Source organism: Elgaria multicarinata, chromosome 13, assembly GCF_023053635.1.
Source record: "Elgaria multicarinata webbii isolate HBS135686 ecotype San Diego chromosome 13, rElgMul1.1.pri, whole genome shotgun sequence".
Taxonomy (NCBI): Eukaryota; Metazoa; Chordata; class Lepidosauria; order Squamata; family Anguidae; genus Elgaria; species Elgaria multicarinata.
The window spans coordinates 10,792,803-10,806,154 of record NC_086183.1 but is presented as its reverse complement, the minus strand read 5'-3'; the positions used below and the strand labels follow the sequence as shown (position 1 = coordinate 10,806,154).

The 13,352-nt window shown below is 44.8% G+C and overlaps 1 protein-coding gene across 1 annotated transcript; it reads right to left on the bottom strand.

Moving 5' to 3' along the window:
- Window positions 1-886: 886 nt before the first annotated feature.
- On the bottom strand, window positions 887-6,748 carry PDIK1L (PDLIM1 interacting kinase 1 like). Its single transcript, XM_063140118.1, has 3 exons — window positions 6,665-6,748; window positions 3,816-4,111; window positions 887-1,713 (listed from the first exon to the last, which is right to left on the bottom strand). The coding sequence occupies exons 2-3, from the start codon at window positions 4,098-4,100 to the stop codon at window positions 973-975; spliced, it is 1,026 nt and encodes a 341-aa protein (XP_062996188.1). The 5' UTR covers window positions 4,101-4,111; window positions 6,665-6,748; the 3' UTR covers window positions 887-972.
- Window positions 6,749-13,352: the final 6,604 nt, after the last annotated feature.

Below are 13,352 nucleotides of genomic sequence, written 5' to 3'. Positions count from 1 at the left end.
AGTAATTAATGCGACTAGCCTCTATACCAGGGCAACAAAGGAGATCTTGGGGAAAATAATCATATTTGTCAATTTTTTAAGGAGGGATTTTTTTTTCTTCCCTAGGATTGACATTTAAAAATAGTAATAATAGTAATAATGAAGTAATCAAATAAGCTTTCTGCATTAACAGTAATACTGGATATCAAATGCAATATGAAATGCAAAGAATAGGGGTAGAACTATGGTCTAGGAGATACCCACTTCCGTTACCCTAGAAAAATGAAGCTGAATGCATAATGGCCTAACCAAAGTGCTGGCACTTGACTGCTGGAACGTCCCTTCAGAACTATCTATTGCAGTCATCCATTCTAAGAGATTCTCCCCAAAGTAGCTCAGTGCTCGAATTACAGGTTCCCTTTGCATCACATTTGTTAATCACATTTTGTGCCATCACATTTTCTTTCTTTCTTTAAGGAAATACAAGTGGGGAATGATTATATGCTGGGGAATTCATGGATGCGCCATAGTCACCCAATTCTATACGAGACAATATAAATAATGGACATATTTTGTCCATATGGAAAGTGGAGGAGGGGAGTCAATTCACCCATACCGACATAAATATATACACGTTTACAAAGTTGAATGATTTGCATTACCAGCATGCAAATCTTCTATTCCACGGGCATTCCAAATTCTGCAATAGGAAACTGGAATGTTTGAAATATTCCATAATGTATTCCTAGAAAGCAATCACTTTCCTGGCCAGGTGGATAGCAATACAGCTGTAGCTTGGAAATATACATACATGGGTACTGAAACAAAAATGGCCACTTTGAGCTTAGTTTACAAAAACCAGGAGAAATGCAATGGGAGGAAAAACACTGAACCCTGACACCTTGAATTTGGGTTAGTCTTTTTTTGCTTCCACAAAATGCTGCACCATTGTTACAGACAAAACTCTACCACAAGGGCAAAGTACTCCAGAGGTCACGTGTCCCAGTTGCTGTCTTTAAAAGCAATTTTGACTAACCGGAGTTCTAATTCAAAAGCATCTGGGCGGTCTTGTGGGTTAGCAGCAAGCATTTCCTTAATCAGCTGTTTCATACGAGCATTCATCGTCTTTTTCTTAACGGGAATGAGTAGTTCCATTTTTGGATTTTCCAGCAACGCTTCTCCAACAGGCACAATCTCAGTCCCTTGCTTAACATAGCTCCCCAACAGTTCTTTTTTTGTCTCTGTGTCTATGAAAGTGATCCTTTCCAGCATCGCCCAGATTATAATCCCCAATGCAAAGATGTCTGCCTTGGCAGTGTAGTGACCCTCCCAAACTTCAGGAGCCATGTAGAAGTCTGTGCCACAAGCTGTAGAAAGAAAACATTTGTTTACGTTCACTGGCTCCTCAGGGTTTTGTCCTGAAGCTGAGCAAACTTTACTCAGCCCAAAATCAGCTACTTTCAAAGTGGGTTCTAAGTCACTAGCATCCATCCTACTTTGAGAGATCAAGATGTTGTCAGGCTTGAGGTCACGGTGGATGATCTGATTCTTGTGCAAGAAAGCCAGGGCACTGCTGAGCTGAAGCATAAAGCTGGTGTTGGTCTTACGGCTGGGCTTTCGGGACAGGAGATATTCATTCATGTCACCTCCATCACAGAAATCCATCACAAACCAAAGGTAGTAGGCGCTTCTGGGATCAAAGGCAATTTCACCTTTCAAGGAGGTCTCTACAAGCTATAATGTGAAGAAAGATATTTCATGCATACGTTCCACAAACATGATTCATATAAGAAAGCCGTTGTTGACTAAAATTATGCCAGGAATGACATTTAAAGAAAGGTTTGCTTTATAAAAAATCTTTCTATTGTGCTCACCCTTATTCTTTTCTTTAAGCAGTATTTTCAAAGACACTCACTGGCAACATGCATCACCCATCCACTCAACCAACATCTTCCATGAAAACATAGGCTCAATTCAGACAGCACACAAGGCCATGCATTGTGCTAACCAGTTTAGAACCCAAACCAAGGTTTGAACTTCCAAACATACAGACAAGGTTTAGAGCAGCTTGTCTGCTTTCATTTTGCATCTGCTCAGCATTCTACTTTCTATGGCATAGATCCCAGTCGTTAACTATGGTTTGGAAACCCACTTCAACCCATGATTTACATTTCTAGTTTGCTGGCTAATTGCAAACTATGGTCTAATTGATAAACGTCACAACAAACCATAGTTGTTTCCTTAATCTTGGATTCGTGTGACAGTCTGAATGAAGCTGGTGAACTCTCTTATGAGCACTACTGATTTATTGCTAAAGGTTCACTTGTCCTTTGCTAATGAAATTTATCTAACAGAACACTGAAATATATACTCTCCTCCATCTGCATGGATGAATACCAACAGGCTAACCTAACACAACAATCAAAATGCACAGCTACAGAAAACTAGAAGCTCTTGCTTTTGTTCTCAAAGTTATTTTGAAGTGCTCCCAATTTACTGGCTATTCTCCATCAGCACATGAAATACAGATAGCTGAGCAGCTATTTTTCACAATCTGCTTGACATGTTCACAAATTCAAAATTTTCCTACCATATCAAAACGGATCAGAGGAGGCAATTAGCATTAATATTAGAACAATAATTTGGCATACAGTAATTATTTTTAAAGGGACATGGTTAAGAAAGGAGTTTCAGCTTATTATTTTACTGGCTTTTTATTCTTGTTTTTGTTTTTAAAGTGCTGCTACAAAACCAAGCACTAAATCCTTTGGAAACACTGGACTATCCATTCAAGGAACAGGACAACAGATTTCATTAGAGCTGATGTGATCATACCATTTCCTGATACAGTGATGACTTTTTGAAGTAGTTCCTTGCAAAAGCTATAAAAAGGATTATTAATGCATCTTGCTCCAAGATGAACCTGAGAGTACTCCTCCCTATGATGCCATTAACTTTCCTGCCATGTCAAAATAATGCTCTCCAATGTTGTGATGGCACAGCAGTTGGTACTCCCCAGCCTAAGCACTAGTTTAGTGGTGCAGTAAGATCTATTGCTTTGAGCAGTGGCATAGTTTTTTTTTAGAAGTGGCTTCCTACACCTAGTTCCTCTTTCAAGCACAGCCAAAGTTCAGAGAAATAATTTGAACTGAGTTAGATTCACAATCTAAAGACTGCTAAGAACATCAGACATATGTGTAATAACTGTTTGCTGTGCTTTCTCTGAAGGTTTATACTACCTTAGAGTAGCTCCAGCTATTGGGCGGTATAGAAATGCAATAAATCAATAAATAAATAAATAAAATTTATTTAGAAGGTTTATTTGGTATGTGTGCTATTTTAACCTGTTGATTGTCTTAGTATGATTTTAATTTTTGTGAACCGCCCAGAGAGCTTCGGCTATTGGGCGGTATAGAAATGTAATAAATAAATAAATAAATAAGTGTCTAAAACTACAGCAAAGAACCAAGCATACTTCATTCAAACTTACACTACTGCTCTACAATGGTTTATAAGATATGGACAATCGTTGGGCCCCTAGACACATTCCATATACCATTTTCAAACTGCTTTCAAAGTGTTATATCCTGCTAGGTGTAGCTCTGGCCCTAGTAGTATGCATGCCTCCAGCCTCTTCTTCCCTGCTGTATAATTGAACAGCTTCCCTTGGTCTCCCCTCTCCCTGCTTCTCAATTTACTTTAAATATTTTATGTATTTTATACGTATTGTTGTTCCCCGCCTTGATCGGGATGGAGAGGCGGGTAAGAAATAAATTTATTATTTTTTGTTATTATTAACCCATGCAGTCTGTTCTACTACCTACGGCCTCATTTACCTGTAAATAAAGTGAGGAGCTGGAACCATGGGACATCTTCTGCACCATGCCGTCTTTTTGTAAAATGCATTCCTCTAGATGAATAACATTTGGGTGTTGGCTCTTGATACTGCTAAGTGCCCAGAACTCACGTAGGGCTAATTCCACATTCTCTGGAGCATGGCACCGAATCTTCTTAACAGCAACACGCGCAGATGTTTTCCTCACTACCGCTTCATATACCACACCATAGCTGCCACGACCAACCTCCCGTATTAGATCGTACTTTGGCTGGCTACTCACCATCTTCAAGGTGTCTACAAAAAACAAAAGCAAAAACATAAATACAATGAAGTGGCGTGTGGTTGATTTATGTCCTAGGCAAGTCAAAAGGCAAAGTTCTTAATGGCTGGGACTAGGTTATCTGAACAAATATTCAGGGGTGGGGATGGGATATATTAAGTACATAGGTATTTCTAAAGGAAAAGCTTATTTAGTCTGAAATTACTACATGAGCAGCAGCTACCATTGCCAGAAAAAGAATTACACAGTGCCTGCTGCTATTTTATTGCTGATGCCAAATGGTTTTTTATATTATTGATATTTTATCTTTACAGGTGTTTGTTTTTAATTTTGTAAACCATCTTGAGGGGTCTTTCTGCCCAGAAAAGAAGTATATAAATACATAAAACTAAACAAATGTCATAAATGAGCACTCTGCTCCCATTATGCAACTGAGCTCTTTCCAATTCTGAGCCACTTTTAAATGTTTTTCATGGTATTAATGACTGCTGTCCATGTTGTAATTTCAGCCTACTTGTGATTATTCCTCAGGAATACCTATGAGACACAGCAGTTTTTAATATTTTTTCTATAACAGCTACTTTTCAGGAACAACATTCAGATACTGGTCAGATATATAAAGATGCAAGGAACTACAAAAGAGATGTTAAACAAAAGGCAAAACTCCCATACACAGCTGGGAATAGACAACATAACTTGTCTGTTATTTAGACCAAAATGAATATTTTATTTAGGAATAGGTACATTTCAGCTGATATACTAACAAAACTTGCTATGAGACCAGTTCACAACAATCCAACAAGCCACCAGGGGATGTTACTGAATCTTGTTCAAGGAACTAGTGAAAAGCAACTGTCAATAATATGGCAGATACAGGGTATCGTATTAGATAACCCAAAAGTAAACCTGAGTAGGAGGTTGAATTAGAAAACCCATAGGTAATCCTTGGGAATATATACAACACAGATGTTGAAAGGCACTGAAATACAAATTCTGTGTATACTGAGGACTGGCAACCGTGCAATTGGGACTCCAGCTATGTTCCTATTAACTTAGCCCCTTTACCATCTAGCCTTCTCCTTACCACCTATCTTCAAATTCTACCTATCTTCAAAATAACTATTTGCCCACTCTAAATATATACCATGAAGTGTTGTGTATCTGGTCTGTACATAATACTAAAACATATTCTCCAGGAATACCTATTTAGCTGGTAGGATACCAGCTTTCTTACTCATGCCTTTAACGGGTTCTGGAAATTCTAGTATTGGACAGGCAGAATTTTATCAGTGGCCTAAAAATAAGAATACAGGTTATGGAAAGGAATATTTTGATGCAAAGATTTCCCAAGTCACATGACTCAACACAACACTACGTCATGCCATATTTTCACTGCTTACGCTAAGCTCTGTAAGGATCAGCTCTACCACATAACCTAAGCAGAGCATATCTTATCCAGCAAAGAGAGAGATCACCTTGAGTAGCTGTGCAGGACGACTGACAGCAGTGTAGCTTATGTCATTCCTATATTACAGCTAAAACATGCAGAAACTCAAGTCCCTTCCAGATGTTGGAAGCTAAGCAGGTATGCCATTACTGTCTACCTACACTGTAATCCTATGTCCACAAGTGAAAGTCTATGCATGTTTACTCTGAAGTAGATCCCTCCCAGTCCAACTGGGGCTGCTCCCTCGGGTAAATACGCACAGAATTTGCATATTTACAATCTGCATTTCAGAGTTTTCAATAGAGCTGGGCAGACGTGAATCATACAAAATAAGTGTCCCCAAAATTTAGGAATAATAATCTAGCAGGGCTAAGAGTCCCTGCTGGTAAAATTTACAAGAAGAAGGAAAAAGAACCAACCAACCAACACCCAGCAGTAACTTGGGCTCTGCAGAAACCCGCAGATGAAGCTTTCCACTGCACAGGGAAAACCAATGTCGCCTGTTCACAGCCGCAGCTTAAGCAGCTAGCGAAGATAGAGAAGCAAGGGGCAGCACAAGAAGTTTGTGGCCGACCTACTGAGCTCGCACTCAGTCGCAAGCCAGAGCTGCCACAGCCATTTAACCCGCAGCCGTAAGCAGGTGGGCTGGTTTTAACTCCGAGCTTCACCTGCGGATGTTAAACCTCCCTTAAAGCGACAGGAGACCAGACCAGGCCGGCTGCGGATGGCTTCGAGTTCGCCTCCCAAGCCAGCCACCTTATAAGCAACCGGGCTTAGCTGTCGCGTAACGTGTGAACCGGCCATTAAGACGCGCAAACCACTCCGGGTTCGGCCACGAGCATCATGACAGAGCCACACGCAGGCGGGGAGGGGGAAGCGGCGGCGGCGGCAGCAGCGGAGGCGGCCGGGCCTCCAGCCGACGACGGCGAGCGCCCAAGAGCCAGGCCTCTGGCCCAGGATCTCCTCAGGCCCAGGCCACCGGAGCGCCCGAGGCTCCGAGCTGCGCCCGCTGGACCTGTCATGAGGCGGCTTCGGGGCTCCGGGCGCCGCTCTCACGCCCGGACCCGAGGCTCGCGCTTTGCACTCGCAGCCGAGGCCCGGACGTGCCCTATCTCGTTACCTCAGAGCCGCCGCGGCGCTCTCTACTCCTGGCCGCCATTATCGGGCTCCCTTCCCCCCACTTGCTTCTCCCGGGTGCGCCGACACACCCCCTTCTGGGCCAGGCGCGCGCCTCCTCTGACAGGCGCACGCGCACAGACACGCCGGAGTCGCTCCCCCCCTCCGCGCTTCCCGATTGGCTCCCGGAGGGAGGGAGAGGGCGGGCCTCCGCCTTCCCTTTGCTGGGTGCAGCGCGCGCGCCGCTTCCCATTGGCTGCTGGCCTCAGAGTGGGCGCCTGGTTTTTCTTTCCTCCCGTCGCCCCGCCCCGCCCTTCCCTGCTCCTTTGCGCAAAGTGAGGCCCGCGCGCTGGGCTTGCAAAGCAGAAAAAAAGAAAAGGGAAAGAAAGAGCCCCGAAGTCCGCCAAGCACTTGCTTGCATGCAGGCGCTTCCGAGGAACGTTGCGGCAAGCAACAGGGGGTGCTTTGATGTTGTTTTGCTTTGTTTTGTTATTTTTAATTTTCTTCCGCTTATATTTATTTATTGGCTTTATTTGGGAAACGGTGATTGCGACGTAGCCCTAAAGCGAAATTTGCAAATTAAAAAAAAAGGGGGGGAGGGAAGAGCAGCGTCCTTCACCACGCGGTGGCGGAGAAAAGCGCCGAACGGGCCAGGGCCAGGGCAGGAGACGCGCACGTCCCTTGGCCTCCCCGGCGCAACAAGACACGCGGCCCCGCGCGCGGACGCGGGCTGGCCACGCAGCTCCTGCAGGTGACGGCGGCGAAGCGCGCGGGGCTGGCCCTCGGAGGCTGCGCGCAGGAGCCGCGCTGCACGCAGCAGCGCATCCCCGCACCCGCGGGAGCTGAGGGCCGTTGGCGGGCGGTGCGCAGGAGCCCGCTCGCCTTCGCGGCGGCTTCCCCCCGCCCCGCCACCCGCAACAGCCCCGTGCTGCTGCTGCCCCCTGCTTGCTGTTTCCCCCCCTCTGCAAAGCACCTACCGTGGCTGTCACCCAGAGGTCTTCCTGCTGGCGTTGGTCATATTTGCTTTTTCTTCTCGCAGTTAGATGTGGGGCAATTTCCCTTCTACCCTCCCCCACCAAGCGCCCCGCTTAAAAAAAATAAAATAAAGATAAAAATGGAATCCTCTTGATTTCTCTGCCTTTCTTAAAGGAGAGAGAAAGACCAACCTCCCCCCCCCCCGCTCTCTCGTGGGAAAGGGTAGGTGGTTATTTCGCAACGTGAGGCAGGTGGGTGACACCTTTTGTTCGCTTCCCCACCCGCCACCCCCTCGACACGACGCCGTGGGGGGACACGCTTCTGTGGCTGCTGCAGACACGCGCAGGTTGGGATTCCGATGGTAGGCTCTTGCCCACCCCTCCACGAAAGGATGGAGGGCTGTTGGTATCTTCCCTTAAAGGGACACTGTCTTCCCGTTTTTCTCTATTAGGGGAGAATGGGAGCATCTTATCTATATGGCATCTGGAATGTGAGTGTGTGTGTGTGTATCTTTGCGTTTGAAAGAGGACCAGCGCATCAGATTCAGCTGAGCTGAAATGTCTCAGAAGGCCTTTTTCTCAGAACGTTCCTTTTTCTGCTACGATTTCGCCGGCACGCCTTGTAGAAAGAGGCCACTTTGCGGGATTTTCTCCAAATACTCTCCACCGCTGGTTTTGTGGCAGCAGCTATTATTCCCCTTCCTTGCAATCCACACGAGGGATGCTCTAGAACCTGGAAGGATGCTAGGATGCAAAATGGTACCCAGGCTGCTAACTCAATCTGCCAGCACACGTAAGCAAACCTTGGGAGTAAGGAAAACATCCTGTGTTGCTGTCATGGTGCTCATGGTGCACCTCAGCTCTGAAAAACAGGGAGAATTCCCCTTTCCTCTGGAGAAATTCACTGAAATACATCCCTCTCCCCCATATGGCCATTTTCTCCACCAACAAATAGGGTGGAAAAATTCCAGATGTTATTTGTGCACAGCTCTAGGTTACACAACCACTTGCCTGTTCCAGAAGGAGAGACAAGACTTTACTCTGTGTGTTGGCTGCACATTGTTTACCACAGACAAGTTCCAGTGAAATGTGCATTGCAGGTTTGCTGTGGAGCCAAGAGGATTGAAGCGTTGCTAGCTGCTTCGATAATTGCATAGGGTTGCCAGCTCCTTCAGAGTGGACTGGCCAGGCTGGCTGGGAATGATGGGAATTGTAGTCCAACATCTGGAGGGCCCCAAGTTGAGGAAGGCTGCTGGCTTAGACGTTTAAGGGTTGTGCAGAAGGCAATAGAAAGCGATACCTCTGCTGCACTGCAATGGGAAAAGTTTCACCTTTGAAAATTCTACCCTTCTGTGCAACTCCTCAAAGGATGGAGGAAAACCAGGGGTGGGCTTTTGTGTGAAAGGACTATCCTTGGGCAGTGCATTTTCTCAGATGGGCCCCCTGGTTCTTCATCTTAGCATTTATTTATTTATTTATAATACTTCTTGGCTACCTTTCAAGGCAGGAGCCCACACAAGGCAGCTTACAACAATAAAATACATTTTAAAAGTTGAAATATTAAAAGCATAGTAAAAAACCCCACAATAATAAAACAATACAAATAAAAGCCAACACTAAAACCAGCAAGAACAACCATGGCAGTAGCAGCAATAACAGGACTCATCATGAGAAGTCCGTGGTAAATGCCTCTGTTTTGCACCTTGGGGCTGGTTGGTGGACCTTTGGGGTTTGAGAAGAAAAAGGAGGTGATCCCACAAGTCTGAGGTCTACTCACCCCTGCCCTACACAACTGTAAAAGCAGTGGAGGCTGGTGGCTCCAATGTCAGTATAAACAAAGAGTATAAAAATATGATATAAAATACAATATAAAAGCACAACCAGGATAAAAATAGCAGCAGTGCAGAAATATCAATTCAAAACAGCCAAGTTAAAATTAAATTTATAGTCTGTTAAAATGCTGAGAGAATAAAAAGGTCTTCAAAGGATATAGTGTAGATGCCAGGCGAACCTCCTTAGGAAGCTCATTCCACAACTGGGGTGCCACAGCAGAGAAGGCCCTCCTCCTGGTAGCCACCTGCCTTACTTTGGCAGGGGCTCACAGAGAAGGACCCCTGGGGAGGACCTTATGGGAGGAGGCGTTCCTTCAGATAGCCTGGCTGCAAGCCATTTAGGGCTTTAAATGTTAATTCCAGCACTTTGAATTGGGCCTAGACCTGGACTGGCAGCCAGTGAAGTTGGAACAGGACTGGCGTGATGTGGTCTCATTGGCCAGTCCCTGTTAATAAATGTGCTGCTCTGTTTTGTACCAGCTGAAGTTTCCGGACCGTTTTCAAAGGCAGCCCCACATATAACGCGTTGCAGTAATCCAAACGAGAGGTTATGAGAGCATGGATAACTGTAGGCTATTTCTGTCCAGATAAGGGCGCAGTTGGTATATCAGCCTAAGCTGATAAAAGTTTATATATTTACTTTTTTTTAATCCAGCTCCTAGCCAAAGAGGCTTAGGGAGTGGCTTACACAAAATCAAGTATTATATATTTAGATAAAATATAATACAAGACAGTTCCCTATCTATGGGCTTACAAATTAAGAGACAACACACAAGGGAAAATTAATAGGGAGCGAAGAAGGGGGAGGTAATTAAAATGAATGCCTGCATTTTACTATGGGCAAATGCTAGTATCAGGTAATCTTATGCATGACTACTCAGAATTAAGCTCTATTAAGTTCAATGGGATTTACTCCCAGGGAAGTGCATATTATGGATGTAAGTGGAAATCCACTTGCAATGGGAGTAAGCCCCATTGAATATAGTGGAGACTTACATGGGCTTGCACTGTGAATGACTTTCCCTGTAGTAGAAACCTAATATAGGACATGGCCCTTAATGTTTTGCCATTTGCTTGTCCAATGGGGCAGCCCCTAACAGCAGCTCTAGAACATGCCAGTTTCAATGTAATTCTGGATAGGTTGTCAGCAAGCGCCCCCCACCCACTCACCCTTTTCCCACTAAACTTTGTAGATTCTCAGGAGATCGATGCACAGGGCTCAAAATAGGCACAGCAGCTGTCAACAGAGTGCATTATGGGGAAAGAGAAACACTCGGGGGTGTTTGGGTATGTGTCTGCCAGAAGGGGGCGCCTTGTAGCTTCAGTATAGGCTGTCCTTTTTCTCCAATCACTAGAAAGAGATGGAGAGACCAGGCTGGTAAAAACGTTGGTTAGTAATTCCTAGAAGAAAGGGCACTGTGAAAACTGTCCAGCTGATGAACGATGTGTGTGAGAGAGCTTGAAAACCGTTTATTTTAGATGCAAATAAAGTCTACACATAGATCTCTTCACACAGTGATTGGGTTCGGACGACCACAGGGGTGAAAGAAGCCATGGCTTGTGGTACGGGTTGCGGCATTGCTTAAGAAGCCATTCCAGCAGCGTAACAAGCCGAGTTTGGACAACAAGAGGCAGCTGGACAACCATCTGTCGGGGATGCTTTAGGGTGGATTCCTGCATTGAGCAGGGGGTTGGACTCGATGGCCTTGTAGGCCCCTTCCAACTCTGCTATTCTATGATTCTATGAACATGGCAACCCGTGTTGCATCGTGAGTAATTATGCAAATTATGGTCATGTGCGTGGCACACATGCAATTTGTTGCCTGCTGTGAAGGACAGGCTTAGCGTTTCTTTTTCTTTTTTTAATTTTTTTTTCTTTTGAAATATAAAATTAATAATTTAAATTTTTTTCTTAATACAATTAACACATAAAAAAAAACATAAATTGCTTATAATTCCGGATTATACTTATCTAATTTTACATAATCACATAACATATCATAAATGCACCCCACCACCCTTCGGGATCTATTCCTGCTTCCAAAATCTCATTGTTTCTTCTGGTGGTGGTTTTCCACCCCCCTTAGAGAATACATATTCTAGGAACTGTTTCCAAATTCCCTCAAATTCATTTACATTTGTTATACCTTTTCTTAACCTTATATTACATTTATCATTAATAGCTATATCCCATATTTCCTTATACCACTCTTCTATATGATAGTTTCCCTGCACCTTCCTGTTCCTAGATATGATTAACCTTGCTGCTGTCAACAAATTTGTTATCAGTTCTTTAATCTCTTTATTACACTTTAAATTACCATATAGTGATAGTAATGCCACTGTAGGTATCTCTTCAATCTCTATTCCCACAATTTTAGCGTTTCTGAAATCAGACAGGATGAGCAACACGGATAAGAGTTCTGGTTCCCACCACTTCCTTACACAACACAGGGCATTTTGGACAGTCTGCAGGAAGCACAGAAATTTACAGGGGATCATCAGATGGGGGGAAATCGCGTTTCCTTACCGTCACTCTTGCTTCCTGCATCCATGGAGCAGCGCCCCCCCCCCCCCCAGTGGACGTTTTATAGCAAAACTTCTCTGAACATGGCAGGAAATGGCAACCAATTTCATTATAACTCAGAAGAGTCGCATTTTGTTTGGACTATTTTACTACGAAAGAAAGGGCAGAAGGAGGCGCATGGGAGGCAGATGGTGTCGTTAGAGGGCCCCGCAAAAATCCATTAGTGCCCAGTAACGAGAGTGCTATAAAACACTCGTCTTATGACACTCACAGACATCTGTGCCCCCGAATAAACCTCATTTTAGAGATAATACAGGGAGATCTCAGTGCAGGTACCGGCAGTCTCCCCGTTATGAATGTATATGATCTGGGGTAGCCTAATGCTTGCACAGCTTCCACGTGTCGAATGAGGTGCAAGGAACCAACGCCAATTTCAGCCTCATAGGAATCCAGTGAGACTTACCCACAAGTCAGCATGAGTAGGTCTGAAAACTTAGAAGTCCTCTCAGGATCTCACCTATCAATCCTAAATCACAATACACAGAATGTTCTTTCAGCCCAAACACCGTTTTAGAGAGCAGAGTTGGGGCGTGTGTTGGGCAGCCATGTGTCCTCTTTTACAGAGGACAGTCCTCTATTTTAAACATTTCCTCTCCTTTGGCAATTCATAAGCGGCCACCCTACAGGCAACTCTAAATCACAAGACTCAAGAGTGATCTTGCAGCCCAAACCCCATTTTAGAGAGTAAGGCTTTAGCTAGACCAGGCTTTATCACGGGGTGAACCCCGGGATTGCCCCTGTGCATCCACATGACGCACGGGGTCCCAGGATCAAGGAGGGATCATCCCTCCCTTGTCCCGTGATAGAGCACTCCCATTTGGGCCCGGTTTTTCCACCGTCTCGGGCTGAACCCGAGACCGTGGAACGTGTAGTCCGTTGCCGCAATTTGACTCGGCTCCGCACAATTCCTTGCGCGGAGGTGGGAGTTGCGCACAGGGCACAGCGCTCCTCAGGAGCACTGCGCCCATTGGGGGTAGGATGGGGGGACCGGGGAATTTTTTTTTAAAAAAAAAGCACCTTACCTTTAGCGCACGAGCGTTTGTGCGCTCCTTTTCCTTTAAAAATTTTAAAAATGAAGGGCACGACGCCTCTCTTCCTAAGGTCATCACGCCTCATGTGTAAACGGAGGAGGGATCTCGCATTAATCGCAACACAAGATCTTCCCTCCTCCGTTGTGGTCTATCAGGTAAGTCTAGCTAAGGCCTAAGTATAGGGGCGAACATTACATTTGGAATAAATGAAAAGTTGAACTCAGTGGAGCTAGCTCAGTTCAATTTTCATTTATTCCGAAGCAAATAT

Excerpts from the sequence above, each read along its gene's own strand:
- PDIK1L (XM_063140118.1), bottom strand. The coding sequence starts at position 4,100 with ATGGTGAGTAGCCAGCCAAAGTACGATCTAATACGGGAGGTTGGTCGT. Across the intron at positions 1,714-3,815 it reads GCTCCTCACTTTATTTACAG|CTTGTAGAGACCTCCTTGAA; the intron begins GTAAATGAGGCC and ends TTCACATTATAG.